This window comes from Dromiciops gliroides, chromosome 1 (genome assembly GCF_019393635.1).
Source record: "Dromiciops gliroides isolate mDroGli1 chromosome 1, mDroGli1.pri, whole genome shotgun sequence".
Classification (NCBI taxonomy): domain Eukaryota; kingdom Metazoa; phylum Chordata; class Mammalia; order Microbiotheria; family Microbiotheriidae; genus Dromiciops; species Dromiciops gliroides.
Genome location: NC_057861.1, coordinates 259,838,332 through 259,856,714, shown reverse-complemented (window position 1 = coordinate 259,856,714; position 18,383 = coordinate 259,838,332). Strand labels below are relative to the sequence as shown.

The 18,383-nt window shown below is 34.1% G+C and overlaps 1 protein-coding gene across 7 annotated transcripts in view; it reads left to right on the top strand.

Moving 5' to 3' along the window:
* Positions 1 to 14,635, top strand: part of PCMTD1 (protein-L-isoaspartate (D-aspartate) O-methyltransferase domain containing 1) — a 50,224-nt gene extending 35,589 nt beyond the window's left edge. For 5 of the 7 annotated variants that reach the window (XM_043964836.1, XM_043964833.1, XM_043964832.1 and 2 more), the window contains 3 exons: positions 5,759 to 5,930; positions 7,596 to 7,719; positions 11,843 to 14,634. In XM_043964836.1, coding sequence (XP_043820771.1) covers positions 5,877 to 5,930; positions 7,596 to 7,719; positions 11,843 to 12,210 — 546 coding nt within the window. In that variant the 5' untranslated portion in view covers positions 5,759 to 5,876 and the 3' untranslated portion in view covers positions 12,211 to 14,634. Of the gene's footprint in view, positions 1 to 5,758; positions 5,931 to 7,595; positions 7,720 to 8,359; positions 8,521 to 11,842 lie in introns of all 7 variants that reach the window. The other 2 variants (XR_006352844.1, XM_043964837.1) reach the window with 2 other exon arrangements.
* Positions 14,636 to 18,383: the final 3,748 nt, after the last annotated feature.

Sequence of the window (18,383 nt, the reverse complement as noted above, 5' to 3'; positions counted from 1 at the left end):
TTTTGTGTTCACAACAGTGGGCTTCAGGTATAAAGTGCGAAGACGGGCTGGGAGTGCAAAGTTTCAGGGAATTTACATTCTAATGGAATGAATTCAGGACAGTGCTTTTTACTTCAACCTCAGTTTTCTTAAGTGTACAAAGTTGGATAGTAGACTAGAGCAGTCTTTGAAGTCTCTTCCAGCTGGATTTGTGAGCCTGTGAGTGGAGTTATTTATACAAAATTCAAAACACAAAGTGTAAATAAAAGTATCACCTATGTGGAGTCAAAGCCAGTCTTACTTAAAGCTATCTGAAATCAACACACTCTGTACCACTGATAAGCCAGGTTTCTGTAGACAAGAAGGTCAATATCTAAAAAAGCCACTGTATTCTTGTTGCCTTTCTTTGCTTAGTTGGAACAGACCTTTTGTTTACTTTAGTAATGACATATATAAGAATTTCACTTTGTCCCCAACTTAATCCTGATGTCAGGTCTGACAAGTTCAAACTAACCATTAGGTTTATTGTGTAAAGAATACTGAAGAATTGGAGATTTCTTTTGCATTTTGCCTTTTACTTTTAAAATCATGCTAGTACTTCAATTCTTAGATCACATTTTGGTCTAAGGGTTTTGGAAAAATTTAGTCATCACATTTAATATACCATTTATAGATATAGAAAGTCTCCTGGGGCACAGACAGGTTGAGTGATTTGCTTGTGGTAACAGAGCTATTATTTATCAGAATTACAATATAAACCTAGGTGTGTACCCTCCATTCACAGTGCCATGATACTTCTCAAAAAATGTTATTTTTTTAACTAAATAGAAACTTAGTTGCCCTGAGTGTGTTGAAATCTTTAGTTATGTTTTAAATGGCCAGAGATTAAAAAATACATACTACCAAATTTGTAACAAAGCTACTTGAAACTATCCACTAAAAACTTATCTGTGATTTTGTACTTAATGTAATCTTTTGGCCTAGCAAGTAAAGGTATGAATTGCATTCTGTTTTGAGCTAAATTTCATATAACCACATAAAATATATATTCAGTTGACAATCGCTTGTGAATTATTTTAAGTAAGGATTTTTATTTTGATGTAAGGCAAAATAGATTTTAAACATATCAAAATAATATGGAGTAGTCAGAGTGTTCTTAGTAGACTGCTGTAAGGATTAATCCTGGGGCCTGTACTTGCTGTTCAACGATTTTATAAATTCAAACTTCAGCAAATATCTCTCAAGTGTATTTACTAGATACAAGACAAGACAAAAGTAGTAAATAGAAAACCAAGTTCAAGTTCCAAACCTGATACATACTCAGCCATTTCAACTCCTTGATTAGAAGTGGTAGGGGAAGTTCCTTTTTCAAGAGTTCCCTATAGTAATGAGGACATACATCTACTCTTTCCTAATCACCCCCAGTGCAAGCCCTTTAAGAGACTATAAAAGGTCCTAAGGGTGCAAAAAAAAAGTCATAACCCATTTATGTGCTTGAATAAAGTAATAAGTGGGATGCTTATTAAATAGTAAGTAGCTCAAGGGACTAGCAAAAATGTTGGAAGACAAGATCTAAAAAAATCTTAGCTTCAATGATGGGTAAAATCTTGAAGGGATGTAAGAGGATTAGTTGGAATATAATAGTACAATTTGTTTTAGGAGGAAAAAAAACTGGGGTGTTTAGTAGATTGGAAGCTAAATATGAGAAATATTAAAATTCCAAAACATCAAATTCTAAAAGGGGATATTGTTTTGTGGGAATGAGTTCTTTTTTGAACAGGAGACATCAAGTTTACAATGATAAGTAGGCAGTTGGTGATGTGGGACCTGGAGCTCAGGAGAGAGACTGGTAGATGAAAAGATGTGGGTCTTATCTACACTAAAACTCATGGGTACTGATAAGGTCACTTAAGAGTCTGTAGATCCTAGGCACACTTGAGAAGAATTAGTAACAGGTTACAGAAAAAGTAAGAGAAGCAGTGTTATGTAAACCCAGAGAGAAGTGCATCCAGATGCAGAATTTAGTCATGTCATATAGTGGGCAGCTAGGTGGCACAGTGCAGTTGTCTTGGAGTCAGGAAGATTCATCTTCCTGAGTTCAGTTCTGGCCTCAGACACTTATTACCTGTGTGACCCTGGGCACCCCAAGTGGTATGACTGAAAACAACAAATACTGCAGATGTCAAGAAGGATTGTGAGAAAAGGACCCTCGTATGTGGTAATTAAAAGATTGCTGGTAATTTTGGAGAGACCAGTTTCAATTGAGTTATGAAGCAGAGGCATGAAGAGGAGACAGCTTTTTCAAGGAGTTCAGCTAAGAAGGAAAGAAGAGATATAGGATGAGCAGGAGAAAACTTGGAACCCAGTAAACGGGAAGAGATTAAAGATTAGGGAGAGAGAAGTGATGGTAGTGGAAGCAATCTGATGGAGAAGGTTGAGAAGGAAGGAGGGAATCAGAGGTACATGTGGAGAAACTGGCCTTAATAAGATGGTACCTCCAGTATCAGATATTGGAATAAAGTGGAATTATTAGAAAATGGGATAGGAAGTTTGGCTAAAAGGGAAGAAGAGTGAACTCTTGGTGATTGTTCTCAATGAAGAAGGTTTGGAACAACCACTTTACTGACTGAGCTAAAGATTGAATTCACCTGCTTCACACTATCATCTTTCTAGACTGAGGGAAACAATAGATTTATGTTCCTGGTCACCATATCTAAAGTCTCATACAAAGTAGTATGCAACAAAATTGCATGTTAAGCACCTGCTTTATGCTAGGCATATCGATACAAAAATGAAACAATACCTATTCTCAATTAAGTTTTTCTGATCAAATACACTGATTACTAGATCTTATTGTAGGTTTGTGTTTATGGGTGAGATTATTTTTATGTTAGAAGGTTGTTCATAGACTTGATGACTTCTATAGTTTGCGATTTTCAGTAGGCATGAAGTATACTTATGAGAGGTATGAATAGCCCTATGGAGTGATTATCTTAGTTTGTGATTGTGATTCACACAGGGTGTATTGCTCATTGCTGTATAAAAGAAAGTTTATAAACTTGATTAGTAGAGGAGAGATACCTAGACTAAGAGCTGACCTGATTCCCTGGTTCCCTGCTTACCTATACCACTGAGAGAGTTCCCTCAGGTTTAGCAGTGGCAGTGTCTGAGGAGAAGGAAATTTGATGACATCTTTTTGGCCATGGATGCCTTTTGGAGTTTTGAATTTCTGAAGCAAGGATGTAGCATGTGGCAAATGGAGCACAGTAAAGATGGAGAAGAGCAAAACCTGGACTTTGCAGAACTGAGTGGAAGCTTACTTCACTTTTTCTCAAAGTATTCTTACTCTACAGATATTTACACTAGCACAAGAAGATAGGCAATGCACTCTAGTGGATAGAGTTCTGGATTTTGAATCAGAAAGACCAGGGTTCACTGTGGGCAAGTTACTTGCTCTGTAAGACTTAAATTTTATTACTTGTTAGTATGTTACCTGTAGTATTTTACTTCTGGTTATTTATTGTAAGGTTCAAATGTGATAAAACATTGGGGGTAGGGACTGGATTTGTGATTTCATGAAATTTCATTGGTTTAGAGGATATCAACTGAGAAAATTCCTACAAGAAAAGGTTGGTATTTTCTCTGCAATTCACATTATTATAGAGTTGTCAGTAGTGTCATTCAGAAATGTGGATTGTAAATATTGACTTTAGAATATCACAAATTAACATCTCTTGTTGCAGTATGCTTTTATTTCGATAAACGTTTTCCAGTTATGGTTTAATCTCGTTCAGGAATTTTGTGGGCAGCCTGTAAGTTTGACACCTTGTCTAGAGTCCTGAGAAGTTATTTGAATTGTCCAGAGTCACAAAGCCAGCCTGTGTCTTCGGCTGTACTTGAATTCATGTCAATCTGGCCAGTTCTTTCCATTCTGCCATGTTGCTTCTTAATATAAATCACAGTTACTATTTATTTTTAGTTGAAATTTTTCAATGAACATGATACTTAATCATTTTGGAGGTAGAGTATATTCAGAAACCAAGAAGACATAACTTATTCTTGGTCCATGTTTTTCATTTAAAGAGTTAGTTTTCAAGTAATTATTTTCTTGAAGTTTCTAAAATGGTCCCATGTTATGTAGTATTTTGACTGTGGCAATAGGAGGGTTTTCTTCTGATAGAGTAGGTTTTCTTAGACAGGTGTGTTAAGTATTGAAAGGAGTGTTAGAGATGTTGTAGGCTAATATGTTACCAATCGAAGAGATGTTATTAATGGGTTCTTTGCTTGAATGCTTAAAATTGTTAGCGCTAGTTTTTAAGTACAAGAAATCTGCTTCTCTTTGTATCTCCTCATCTGTTGGTCCCACTGCTGTCCTCTAGAATGACAGTCCTTAAAGTATTTTGAAATTTGTTGTAATATATTGTATGTAAGTCCTAATTTTTAGAATAAATATATTCACAGTTCATTCTGCTACATCACATAGTTTTAGTTCCTTTCACTTGTCACGGTCACATTCTCCTGGGTACACTTTAGTTTATCTTTCTTAAAATATAACACTCAGAACTGAACACACACAGTATTCTAGTTGTGGTCTGATGAATGTATAGAACAGTACATAGAACTGTTACCTCCTTATTTTGAACACAAACTACAATTGAAAAGTTATTGGAATTGTATTTTTTTCTACTGCATACCAAAGTTTTTGCTATAAGTTATTTTATCACAAGTGATGTCTTGGCTTTGTAATACTGTCTTTATCACTCTTAAAAGCTGAAGAATTTTATATAAAAACTGAATTCCGTATTATACCACTGGTTTTGTTTTTCTTTAAAGGTAAAATGTTTTACCAAGGTTTTACTTATATATATATATATATATATATATATATATATATATATATATATATATATATATATATATATATATAGTCTTTTATAAAGTAATTCAACCACAAAGAAAATAGTTATAGCTTAAAGTGCTTTTCTTTATGGATACTTTAAAAAAAAGGTATTTGTTTCCCCCTAGAGGCTGTTTTTGTATATTCAGTAGAATACAGGCAATTCATTTGAGCCTTGTTATTTAAAACCATGGTGTAGTCAGAAATGAGTGGCAAAGTTAAAACTTACCTGATTTATGATCCAATTCCTTTCCTGTTTGTGTCTGGGAAGAGATCAACAAGCCATATGATGACCCAGAGTAGCTAATTAATTCCTCTTTAGTATAGTATCCTAGTTTTAAAATGTTCCATAGCCTGAAGTTAGCAGGGATATTCCCAGTCCTAGGGGCTTGTAATGTTTTGCTTGTATTCAGTGATTATAGTAAGCAAATTCCTATGTGGTTAAAAGATATTGCTGTTCACAATAATGAGAATAACTACTCTCTAGAGCCTTCCTAACTTCATTTACCCATGAACATTTTCCTTTCCATTGGGGAGGAATTTGTCCAAGTCTTTGTTGCCCTGAATTCTAGCTAGAGTTGCAAATTATTTTGGCAGAATCATGAGACCAAAGTTGTAGGATTTCATCAGATAGAGCTATCGACTCTAATAATAGTTTTTAGATATATCTGAGCATCAAAGCAAATTTTCTTTTCCCTTGATAATGAAATAGATTAAATTTGGTGTTCAAAATTTTTCATTTAATTTTGATAGAATAATCTAATTGTATCCCAGACTTTAAAGTTAATAACACATGAGATTTTTGAAAAAAAATTTAAATCTTTTTTGAAAGAGAATTGTCCTGAAATGCATATGTACACATGCATATTATTTTCCATACAGATTTGAATTCTGTGAACCAGCATTTGTGGTTGGTAACTGCCTCGAGATAGCATCTGATAGTCATCAGTATGACCGGATTTATTGTGGAGCTGGTGTCCAGAAAGACCATGAAAACTACATGAAAATATTATTGAAAGTGGGAGGTATTCTAGTCATGCCTATAGAAGATCAGGTGACTTTCCCTAATTTTTTTCTCTTAATGGTGTCAGAAGTATACATGTGAATTTTTTTATGTTATTGTAATAAGTTCTTCATAAGTTATATATAAAATATTTTTAACTACTTATAGATCAATATTCTCCTTATGCTCACCTATAATAAAGATGAATTTGATAAAGAAATGAGAAACTGAAAAGGAAGAAAATAAGAATTACTAGAATTCATATGAAGTTTTGAAAACAGTAGCTTATTCTACAAAACATGTGACTCAAAAATCCCTATTTTGGATGCTGTAATTAAAACTGTTAATGCTAAGTTCACCCAAAGTGTATTAAAGAGAAAAAAAGTCTTACATTTGGCCAGGCAGAAATAAAAAAGACAATATAATAATGCAATAACAGTCTTATTTTTCAAAATAATTAAAAATATTTAATAAATACCCCTACTTACTCTACAACAAGAAATTCCAGGTATACTTTAGGGATGGTGTATTTGGATTACTTCAAAATGTTAGTGAAGAAATTTGCTTTTTGCTTTGTCTAGATAAAAGGTTAGGCATATTTTGGTGAAAGGTACCCTATTCTTAGAATAATTATCAGTAAGATTTTGTTGCAAATATGCATTTTTGTGGTAGAGAAAACTCACTAAATTAAGTCATACCTGGTTCTAGATCTAACTATGATTTTAAGTAAACACTTAACTTTTCATCTGCAAAACAAGAGCTTAGCTCATATGGTAATTTATAAGATCCTTTCTAGTACCAAGATTCTGTATATTTTTGTTGAATTCTGATCAACTGGTTGTCTACATCAGTAAAACTATGGTTATATAAACTTGTATGGTGAATATGATAAGTATTAATTCTCTAAAAAAGTTGTCAGCATAATCATGAGGAATTGATTCAAAACTGTTTTGGTGAAATTAAATATTAGCAATTTTCAGTATAAATAGGAAAACCATCTTTTGTTGAAAGTATTCTCATGTTCAGTGATATTGTATTCTAATTTTAATCATAATCCTTAGGACATTTAACAAGGATTCAGCTAGTTGTATTATTACCCAATGCATTAATAAACATTTATTTGGTGGCACTATTGCCTGATGTGAATGTGGAGACACCTAGTGATTTTTCAGCACTAGCATTAGGTTTCTGCTTATCTTTTCACATTATTTACTGGCTTGTCTTTTGAGTAGCAGAATTTATTGTTGATACAAGTGGAATGTGATGAAGTTAATTAACAACAATAATCAAAGCAATGACAGCTTCATTAATACTTTGCTTTTAAACCTGCTGAACTTACCAGAGACAAACGTTTTGACAGGGGCTGAGAGTCTAACTCTTACATAGCAATGTTTCCTTAAATTGAGCCGCTTTAAGCCTTCACTATTTAATTAATTAATTAATTTATTTATTCATTCATTCATTTATTCATTTATTTATTTATATAATTTTAATTTCAAGCTAATATTTTAAGCCCTACTTATATACAATGCATAGTAATGATAAATACTAAAAATAAAAGTACATTTTTACTATTTATTCTACATCTGATTTCTCTTTTTTAGGGCAAGTCAGTTTCTGTTCACCTCCCCTAAATGATCAAGTAAAGTGGATTAGATTATTACACTCATGGTGCAGCTTGCTTTTCTATATTAAACTTTTTTTTTTCCCATTTAGTTAACTCAGATTATGCGAACTGGGCAAAATACCTGGGAAAGTAAAAACATCCTTGCTGTTTCGTTTGCTCCATTAATACAACCAAATAGGAATGATAATAGCAAACCAGATTCAGTGGGATTACGTAAGTATATTTGTTCTTTATGACCAAAGAATTTCTATAATAAATTAGTGTACTTCGAAGTAAACCAACAACTATATGATGATGTGTAATTAAGTAGTGTGGCTAGATTAATTGTATTTTCAAAATATTTCTATGTATTGAATCTTATGTTCTATATTTTTAGGTAAGACTACTATAATGTGGTTTATACTAAAAATTCCTTTAGAGTTTACCTTCTGCCTTAAATGATTTTTTTCTATATTTTTGTCCTAAGTATCAGCCTTCATATATAAATTGTATTTATTATTTACATATGAAACTCATTGATTATTTTGCTAAATGTATGATAATGATGTTATTTTACTGCAAATAGAAACTTCTGTAGGGCTGTAATCCAAGAATGCTTGAACCTTTAAAATTTTATAAAATTCTATATATGTACCCAAATTAGTTGAGATCCTGTTTTGGCTTTTAGGGAACTGCTATATTAATACCAAATTAGTAGAATTAATTTTTTTCTGTATACTCTATATAACAACATTATCTCCCCCCCACCTTTTTTGTAGCTTTGGTTGTTTCTATATTTATTGGATATATAACAGTACAACTTTTGGCTATTAAAGAGAATTTTAAATGTTGCTTTTGTCTGTCTTTTTCCTAGCATTAAACAGCTGTACATTTCTGATATTGGGAGCCATGTCAGTTAAAGTAGATGGATGAAAAGGAATGAGAAAGAGAACTCAACAAATGATAACCTCATTGGCACAGCATTAAAAATTTGACTTTATAATTGTCTAACTGTAAGCCTTATGCAGATCAAGTGTAGGTGAATTTTTGGAATCCACAGTAAATATCAGTTAAGAAAACATTTGAGTGCTTATTATACCCATAGCACTATGTAAAAACAAAATCACAGATAATCCATCAGCACTCAATATCTTTTCCTATTTTACCTGCTCATTTTAGCTTTGTATTTTTTTAAAAATGTAATTAATGTAATCATTTAGATATTATTCCCTATAAATATTACAACTACTGTTATAAGCATGAGTATTAAGTATAAGTTTTTGATCATATCAACACATTTATCTACCATAAATTTGTGATGCTGTTGTTATTACCTTTTATATACTATTGTGTTTTAAAACAAGCAGTATTATGACAGTTATGAACTAGAGCAATTTTGCATGGCAAAACAATTTAATCAGAAAAAAACGAACTTTTCACAGTTTTCACTGAAAGAGCTGATTTTTTTAAAAAAATCATTAAACTAATGACTATCCAATTAATCTGTATACCATTTTATAGAAACATAATGATTATGTTCCATATTATATACTAATATATCATCAATTAATAGTAAATACTTAATAATCAATCTGTATACAGTCTTATAGCAACATAACAAAAGCCTGAAATTTAGAATTAAAGACTGAGTAGAATGAACAGTATACAAATAAGTCTCCTTTTCCTAAAACTAAAATAGCTTTCTTACCAGAGAACATTACAGTAATTAGACTATAATAGAAAGTATCAAAAGCTAAAAATAACATGAAAATATTGTCCTGGTCATACTGTTTTAAAACTTCCCCCCTTTGGGTTTGTCACAAACTTTAGTTGTGCTTCAGTACTGCTTTTAGTAGAATGCATTATGAAAATAAGAATTCTTTAGGTAAATGTAATTAGCAAAGCATTTTTTATTATTGATATGATCTTTAATAAATGGAGTAATGTGCCATTTTACAGCTTTTTAAAAACCTAATCTTTGTCTTAAATTTTTCTTATCCAATTTCTCTGTATCAATACAATCTTTTTAAAAATTTAGGTTTATATATATATCTCAAAGCATTTACATGTATTCACAGAAAATGTCAGTTTTCATAGTGGTATCCATAGGTGTTTTTAAAAAAAGTAATTTATTTGCAAAGAATTTTTAAGTCTACTTTAATAGAGGTCGAACAAGCAATTTAGTAAATATAAGCAGAACCTTATTTCACAAATATGTTGTATCATCCTGTTTATATCTTTAAAACTTTATACCTTGCTTCAGTGAAGTGTGTTATGTTTGGAAGGTGTAATTTTGACTGTATTTTGATATGCGAAATTGAATTACAAGTCAGCTTTTAACAACCTAGACTGGTGTTATTTCATCTATTATAAACAAGCTCCCATCTTAAAGTAGAATAAAAACATATTAGACAGTAGATTTAGTGCTGTGAAATTCCAAATTTTGCAGCAACTGGAACCTTTTTGCCAAAGTATAGTTATAATCCTTCCTCTGCCCAAAACTTACTCAGTGATTTTGTAAGGTTTGTTGGCTGCTGAGGATTTTATGGACTGGCATCCGTTGAGCAGCTTTGTGGGAATCCCACAAAGAAAGATGGGTATAGGGCATCATGGGGTATGGGGCAGATAGGTGAGAGAAGGCTGCAGATCTAAGCTACTCCTTTCAGAATAACGCTTTGATTTGGCTGCAGAAATCTTTCCATGTGCTTTAGAGAATATGTATCTGGTTTGTTAAAAGATTAGCAAGGGGAACATAGGAAATAACAAAGGGCTTTGGTGCTTCTGCAAAGGTACTTTCTCCCTCTTGTTTGTATTCCTGGGAGTCTGTGGATTTGAGGGGCTACTGCTCTTAAAAGTTGACTCTCAACTCTGGTTTTGTGCTGGGGGCATCAAAACATACATAACATTCCCTGTAGGAAAATTTTGACTTTAATCAACACCTGTGATTTTGCCATATTTTTATTTATTTGTTAAAAATATTTCCCATTTACATTTTAACCTTCAGCCATACTCAGTATTATTTGAGACCGGTTTGATAACCTGGGCCAAAGAAGAGTGAGGAAGGAGTAATTCATTGGTGATGAGATAGAAAGCTTTAGAAGAATGAAAAATGGAGATAGATGGCATAGTGTTATTTTCTTTTCTTTTTTTGCTGAGGCAATGAGGGTAAAGTGACTTGCCCAGGGTCACACAGCTAGTAAGTGTCAAGTGGCTGAGGCCAGATTTGAACTCAGGTCCTCCTGAATCCAAGGCCAGTGCTCTATGCACTGCGCCATCTAGCTGCCCCCCCATAGTGTTATTTTCAATAAGCATTCCAATTAAGCATCTTTCATGTGCAAGGCACTATACTAGATTCAGGGAGATATAAGGGTAAAATAAAAAAAACATTCATAACATATATACAATAGTACTTGAAAAGAGAAAACTTCCTGATTTCTCTTGCTTCCAGCCCTTGCTGGCCCTGATATAGGTTGCAGAAGAATAAAATATTTTAGCCATAGTGGCATTAGAACATTGGGTAGGTGAGATACAATGGGTCACTCAATCATTGCTTTACTTCAAAAGCTGCCCAAAACTTATTAGTTTTCAAAAGCTTTTATTACTTACTACCAGATTATCTTCCAAAAAGATTCCATCAATTTATATAATTCTTTTCATAATCAATTGAAAGGATTGGTGTGGCTATTTTTCTAACTCTCTACCCCCCAGCATTGAGTTTTTATTTTTACCAAATTGATGGTCATTAGGTAGTACCTTGAAAGTTTTAATTAGCATTATCCTTGAGGTTGAGCATTTTGGGTCTTTTTGCAAAAATTGTTCATATCTATCCCATTGTGAGCCTTTTGTAAATCCTCAACACCCATCTCATACCAGAAACATTTTCCATCAGTCATTAATTTTCAAAAAACATTTGGTAAAAAGAGACAACATCACAAAGTGAATAGAATGCTGGAATTGGAGACCTATGCTCAAATCATTTCTCTGATATAACTATGAAATAGAAATGACTGCAATACCCACCTCACAGGGATGTTGTAAGTCTCAAATGAGATAATGTACTATAAAGCTCTTTCCAAATTTTAAAGTGCTATATAAGTGTTGATTATATTTTGTGAAATTGTATTTTTATATCAAGCAATAGAATTTCTTCTATTTGTTTTAAAAAATTACCTCTCCTCCACAATTGATAAATCACCTCATTTTATTTTCTTCTATCTTTTCAGTTCCTTAAAATTTTTTAAAATCATGTTTGGAATTTACTAAAGTATGAAATTAACTTTTTGAAGTATTTTTTTCAAGAAAGAAACTTATAAAATATTTTTCTGTAATTATTTTAACATTTTATCTTCTTCTTTAGCTCCATGTGCTGTCAGGAATCTACAAGACTTGGCTAGGATTTACATTCGACGTACACTTAGAAACTTCATAAATGATGAAATGCAAGCCAAGGGTATTTCTCAGAAGGCTCCTCCCAAAAGAAAAAGGAAGAGAGTTAAACAGAGAATTAACACATATGTATTTGTGGGCAATCAACTTATCCCTCAGCCTATAGACAGTGATGATGAGGAAAAAATGGAAGAAGACCATAAAGAAGAGGAAGAAAAAGACCACAGTGAAGCCTTGAAGCCAGAGGAACCCCCTCAAAATCTATTGAGAGAGAAAATCATGAGACTACCCCTCCCTGAATCTTTAAAAGCATACTTGACATACTTTAGGGATAAATAACTCCTGTGAAGTAGAAAGGATGCCTACTGATAATTCCTTTATTCTTGAAAATGTAGCATTTGTTAAAAAGAAATCAACAGATACAATTATGTCTTTCAGTAAGACAGATTTACAGTGAAAAAGCAAAGCCAATTTCTGTCTTATAAGAAGACTTAGATTTAACAGTAAAAGTCCCTTTTATAAAAATCTATTTTTCTTTAAATTTTGAAAAATGCTCTTTTAACCCAGAAAGATTCCAAACTAATCAAGATTTTGTGCATGATTTAAAAAAAACAACAACAAAACAGAACAACAAAAAAAGAAACCTAACAGATTTGTATTGGGTGAAGGGCAGATGAAATTTTTTTATGTGGTTATGTAATAATTTGTTTATGTATTCTGGTTTGAATGGCTATTGACATTTTTTTCTAGGAAAGATTTTAAAACATGAAGAACTACTTCTAATAGTGACAGCAAACTCTTTGTAGACTTATTTACTAAACTTTTGTTGCAATCATTGCTGGGTTATTATAGATGTATTCTGGGTAATACATATGTGCAATAACAGTACAGATACTGAATAAGTTGGCTTTAATAAAATTCAACGTCTCTGGTAATCAGAGAGCCCTGCTACTTCTGCATTTGTAGCTACTGCCAAAAGATGTAGGGGGTGGTAAATTACTGTTTCTCTCATAGAGACAACTTAAGGGAACATCATGCTAATATTAAAGCAAATATAGAGTTAATACAGCTCTTAATTTGCATGAATATGCTACAGTTTCAGTCTAAATGAGGAGATCCAATTCTTGGGAAATTTTAATAGATTATATTGTTCTTTTTCATTTAGTTATTACATTTGGCAAAAAGGTCATTGTTATAAACTTAATATTTTATTAGACTAGGAAATGAAGAAACATTAGGTATTCTTTGTTGGATCGTTGTAATAGCAGGGTCTATTAGGTTTATTAAGCAGATGCACTTTAGTAAATGGAAATTAAACTTCTGAGTTTTTTTCTTTTACAAGGTAGGGCTATGTGGGTATGTGGGCGTATATATGCTTCTGGACACAATTTTCAAGTATAAAACCATTTTCACCAAGATCTTAATACGTTTTGTTTTTTTCCTTTTTTTGACTTTTGTGTGTATGTTCCTGAGTGCAAATTTAGTTTGTCATAGGATAACTTGGGACCTACAGTGTGCTCATTGGACCCCTTTCCTTTTATTCTCATTTGTTTGGGACAGTTATTGGAATTTTCACCTTAGCTTTATGGATTGCTCTTTTTTTTAAAGCCTGCCTAATGTTTGAATCTTAGTTGTAGCATATCAGAGAAAAATTAGTTAGAAAATTTAGTAAAATATGTTGTAAAAGCCACTATGAAAAGAAGTATTTTGTATATTGGGCCCAATGGAAGTCATTCCTTAGCAAGAAAACTTGCATGTAAAATAATTACTACTGAAATAATAGTATTACATCAATTATATTTTTAAATAATGAAACAGTACATTGCCCTGTTATTACCACCAGCAGAAATCACAATTAAAATATGTACTGATTGCATTTGCTCAAGGAAACTAGTCATGATATAACAGGTTTATTATCTGTCTGTGAAGATTCAAACATTAGTAGTAACAGATAAATATACAAATATAGCTCTACTGTACATAATCTAAAATTAAGTATGTAGAGTATTTTAAGTTTCACTTGCCTAATTCACTAGTTTCACATGCTATAAATAAGAGTGTCTTAGCGATACTTAAAGGTAATTTCCCAAAAGGTCTGTATTTTGTATCTCTGAGGGAATATAGATCTTCATGGTCTTTCAACAAAAATGAATAAACTACATAACTGCTATTGAAAAATAATCTAGTAAATTTTATTTACTGGAATTACAATTGTAGTTTTTTTTAAAAGGCAGTTGCATCTAGTTTTTATAAGTAGAAGTATTAGGGTAAATTTTGAAATATTAGTTACCAGGAGCATTTGTCTTTTGATTTGGGTATTTTGTTTCTGATAAAGTTTAATCTTAACTTCCAGTTACCCACCTATTCTCTAGATTTGTGGGGAAATTTACATTTTGTTACTTATCTTTCTTTTGGAGCCTGAAGCCAATATGTAAAAGTACAAAGATGTTCATTTTAATGATTCACCTCTTTAAGAAGAAAGCAAGCTTTCTTTTAAGATGCATGTGAAGACTGACTTTCTTTCATTGCATTTCATTCTGTTGTATACTTGATAAGATGGACAATAGATAAGCAAGATCAGTATTTCATGTTTGTCATTGAAATGGTGTTTTTTTTGTTTTTAAAGGTGCATTCATTTTACATTTGCGAATTTATTATTGCCTTTAAATAAAGACTTAGAAATAAAATATTAAAATTTAAATGATCTTTTGCATTTGTTAATAGACTGAATTGTAATAAAAATTTTTTGTGGTTTGTGCTTAACATTCTTTTCATGTTTACAATGGAATAGTAATTTATGATTGTAGGAGGCAGTGGGGTACAAATGATAGTTCATTGGAATTTTAGAAGAGACATTTTGATTTAGTTAAAAGTGCTAGCCTCACCACACAGCCACTGTATAATTTTGGGCAAATTATATGACCTCTTAGTTTGTTTAATCTGTAAAATGACAGGTTGGGACTTGGTGACCTCCAAGGTCCTCCATCCACTCTAAATCTGTGATCAAAATGATATTTTTTTGGGGGGGGTAATGAGGATTAAGTGACTTTCCCAGGGTCACACAGCTAGTAAGTGTCAAGTGTCTGAGGCCAGATTTGAACTCGGGTTCTCCTGAATCCAGGGCCAGTGCTTTACCCATTGTGCCACCTAGCTGCCCCTCACGATGATCTTCAATGAAGAGGTGGATCATGTAATTGAATCTTATAATTTTAGAGCTGGATAAAAGATAAAATTCTTGTCAACTTCATTTTACATAAGAGTAAACTAAGCTCAGTGACATAGTGTGATGCTCTAGTAATATACACCTAGTTGGTGACATAGCCAACCTGTTTATAGGAAATGGGAGACGGGGAATGTTTTGTACAGGGAACAGCAAGGAGGCCAGTTTGGCTGAACATTAGTGTAAGAAGCAAAATGTAATCATTTTAGCAAGGGAAGGGCTTTATCCTATCCCTGAATCTTCTGAAGCAGGGGGTAGGGAATGACATGGTTAGACTTTTAAAAACTAATTTTGAAATAGGTGTATTGGACAAGGGGGAGAGAATGGATATCTAGAGACAGGTTAGGAGGCTATTAATAATATATAATTATATATTATAATTATATAATTAATAATCCAGGTGAGATGGTGAGGACCTGAATTAGCGTCACTTATATGAGTGGGAAAAGTTATAAGAATGTCAAGGTAGGTCAGTGAAGAGTTGGTAGTTTGTTATGAATCTGGGCGACTAGAAATATGATCATGCCCTCAAAAGAGGAGGGATGGGTTTGCATGTATAAGTGGAAATTTGGTGTGAATCTCAGAATGTAGTTCAGGAGAGATAAGAGGGCTGAACTTTCTGATAAAAGAGATCTGCATAGAGATGGGAGCAGAATCCATGGGTACTAAAGACATCATTTGTAGTTGAGAAAAGACCTAGCAGAGAGTCATGGTATGTAGGGGTCAGGGTACATGGGATTGTTAGGAAGGTTAATATACATTAAATGCCTGCTACATAGTAGGCACTGCTAACTTGGGGATACAAAAAGAGGTCAAAGACAGCCCCAGCCCTCAAGGAACTTAGTAAATGTCAGTAAAACCCAGGGTTAGAGAAAGTAACCAGAAGTACATCAAAGAGGCAAAAGCAGAAATGGCAACAAGGATCAGGATTGGGAAATGAACTTTGGATTTACTAATAAAGAGATCATTGATCGGAACACAGTAACAGGGTTACAAACAAGCAAAAAGGTCCTGCCCTCAGTGAGCTCACTCTAATGGGGGAGATGAGAAAATATGTACAAAAAAATTAGAAAAGATGGGAAACAAGAGGGAAGGCATTAGAGTTGAGTTTGAGAAAAAGTTTCTAGAAAAGGATTTTTAATTGGGAATTGGAAGCCAGGGAAGTAAGGAGGTGGAGATGGGGAAGAACATTTCAGGCCCATGGGATAGAGAAAATGCCCTGAACCTTGCAGCAAGGATGTCTGTCAGTATGTGGAGGAGAATAAGATGTAAAAAGACTGGATGGGGTAAGTCATGAAGGGATTTGAACCCTAGAGGGTTTTGACTTTGGTCCTGAAGGCCACAGGAAGCCACTGAGGTTTGTTTTATATGGGTCTGTGTTTTAGGAAAATGACTGGTGACTGAATGGAATGTTCTACTGGAGTAAGGAAAGAACTGAGGCAGGTAGACTCACCCGGAGGATGTTGCAATTTTCCAAGCATGACATAATGAGTGCCTGAAACAGAGGGGTGGCAGTGTTAAAAAGGAAGGGGAAGACCTTAGTAACAGATTTCATATGGGGGGGGGGTGAGATTGAGGATTATTAGAGCATGATACTTGATTGTTACATTGAGAGGTTTGAGGATGTGTTGCCCTCACCAGTAATGGACAATGTGCGGTTTAAGTAAGTGAGTCTGACATTTCAGATGTGTACTGGACATTGAGTTCAGGATGTCTGAATGGCATAGAGGTGTGAGACAAGGTCAGCATAGAGCTTAAGATAAAGCGGAAAAATCACATGGAGAAGATGATTAAATCCATGGAAACTGATGAGATTACCAAGTGAAGTTGGTATAGACAAGACAGCCTAGGTTAAAAGTGCCTTGCAAGCTGTGACCAGGGCCTCTGCTCCCTTACAACTAGCAGTTACTGAGTGCTCCTCTGACCTGGAACTGTGATCCAGAACTTCATACAGGGCAATTTGGTTGCCAGTCAATGTCAACTATACCCAGTACCAGCAAAGGGTCCCCTGTAATCTTTCTGTAAAGTTGTCTGACCCCCTTACTGTCTGTGCTGAGAGCTCTGTAAGCTGCTGCTACTGTCCCTGTTGCTGCCACCATGTTTATGGGCTCAGGACAGGCCTCTACCTTTGTATCACAGACTTCTGCCAACCTCCTAATTTTTCTCAGGCCGGAAAAACCTCCCCCTAACGTTTTGTTGGCTCTGCCACTTCAAAATTAGATTTGAAGCATCATTTTTAAATTGTCCGGAGGGGAATGTTGGAAGAGTTCAGCTGGGACACTGCCCATATCTGCTATCTTGGCTCCATTTTCCATCACTTAAAAAAAATTTCAGACCTCTTTAACATGAAGGTGCTGCTTCTGCAAGTGAATGCAAGATCAAGGGCATAACCATCTTTGTATGTGGCTAATATAGAGTGGAGGAGAAGGTTGTAAAAAGTGAGTATGTTGAGGAACTGAGTCGTTAGACTGAGCAAGAGTCAGTATGTGTTGAAGTCCTCTTGTATGAAATCGGGAATTGGGGAGGAGAGGGAAAAAAATATCCATTTACTCACTAAATTAAGGATGGTGCTTTGGAAATCTAGACAACAGCTACTAGGACATTGAGTGGTAGATGTGGATTGCGTGAACCTCAAAAGAAGAGAGGTTACAAAGTGATAGAGGTAGCAGGAGAACCTTAAAGTAGTAATGGGGAGCAAGGAATATTCCAACTCTTAGCTCTACCAGTGAGTCGAGGGGAACGAGCAAAGGTACATCCAGCCTTGGAAGGCTGTCCCAGAGGCTGTTTCATCAGTGGTTAGGCAGGTCTTGGTGACTGTTCAAAGATGAAGGAGTTGGAGAGGAACAAAAATAGGATATTCCAGAGGTCACAGTGGTAGGGATGGACTTTGGGGTGGAAGTATCTGGCACAGATAGAAGTTGTGTCAGGTCTCTAATAGCCTTCTTTTGGGGACTGTGACAGGTAAAACTGAATGTGAGTCGTTACCCGATCTGTCCCCTTCTGGGAAAACCTAGCTAGGACAACAGTTTAATAGTTTAGGTATTAAACATTTATTAAAATAAATTAGAGGTTTAAAAAAGAGAGGACGTGTCTGAAAGATTAGGAAAACTCTTAACTACCTCAACCACTCCTAGTCAAGTTGCCAACCCCACGAGGTTCCAACCACCAACTGACAAAACCCACTGACCAAACCAACTGCCTCACATACTGCTTCAAGCTGATTGGTTGAGAGTGGTCTCATGTTGATGTGAGGTAACTTCTGGACACTGAACCTTAGAAAGATTCTCACAGC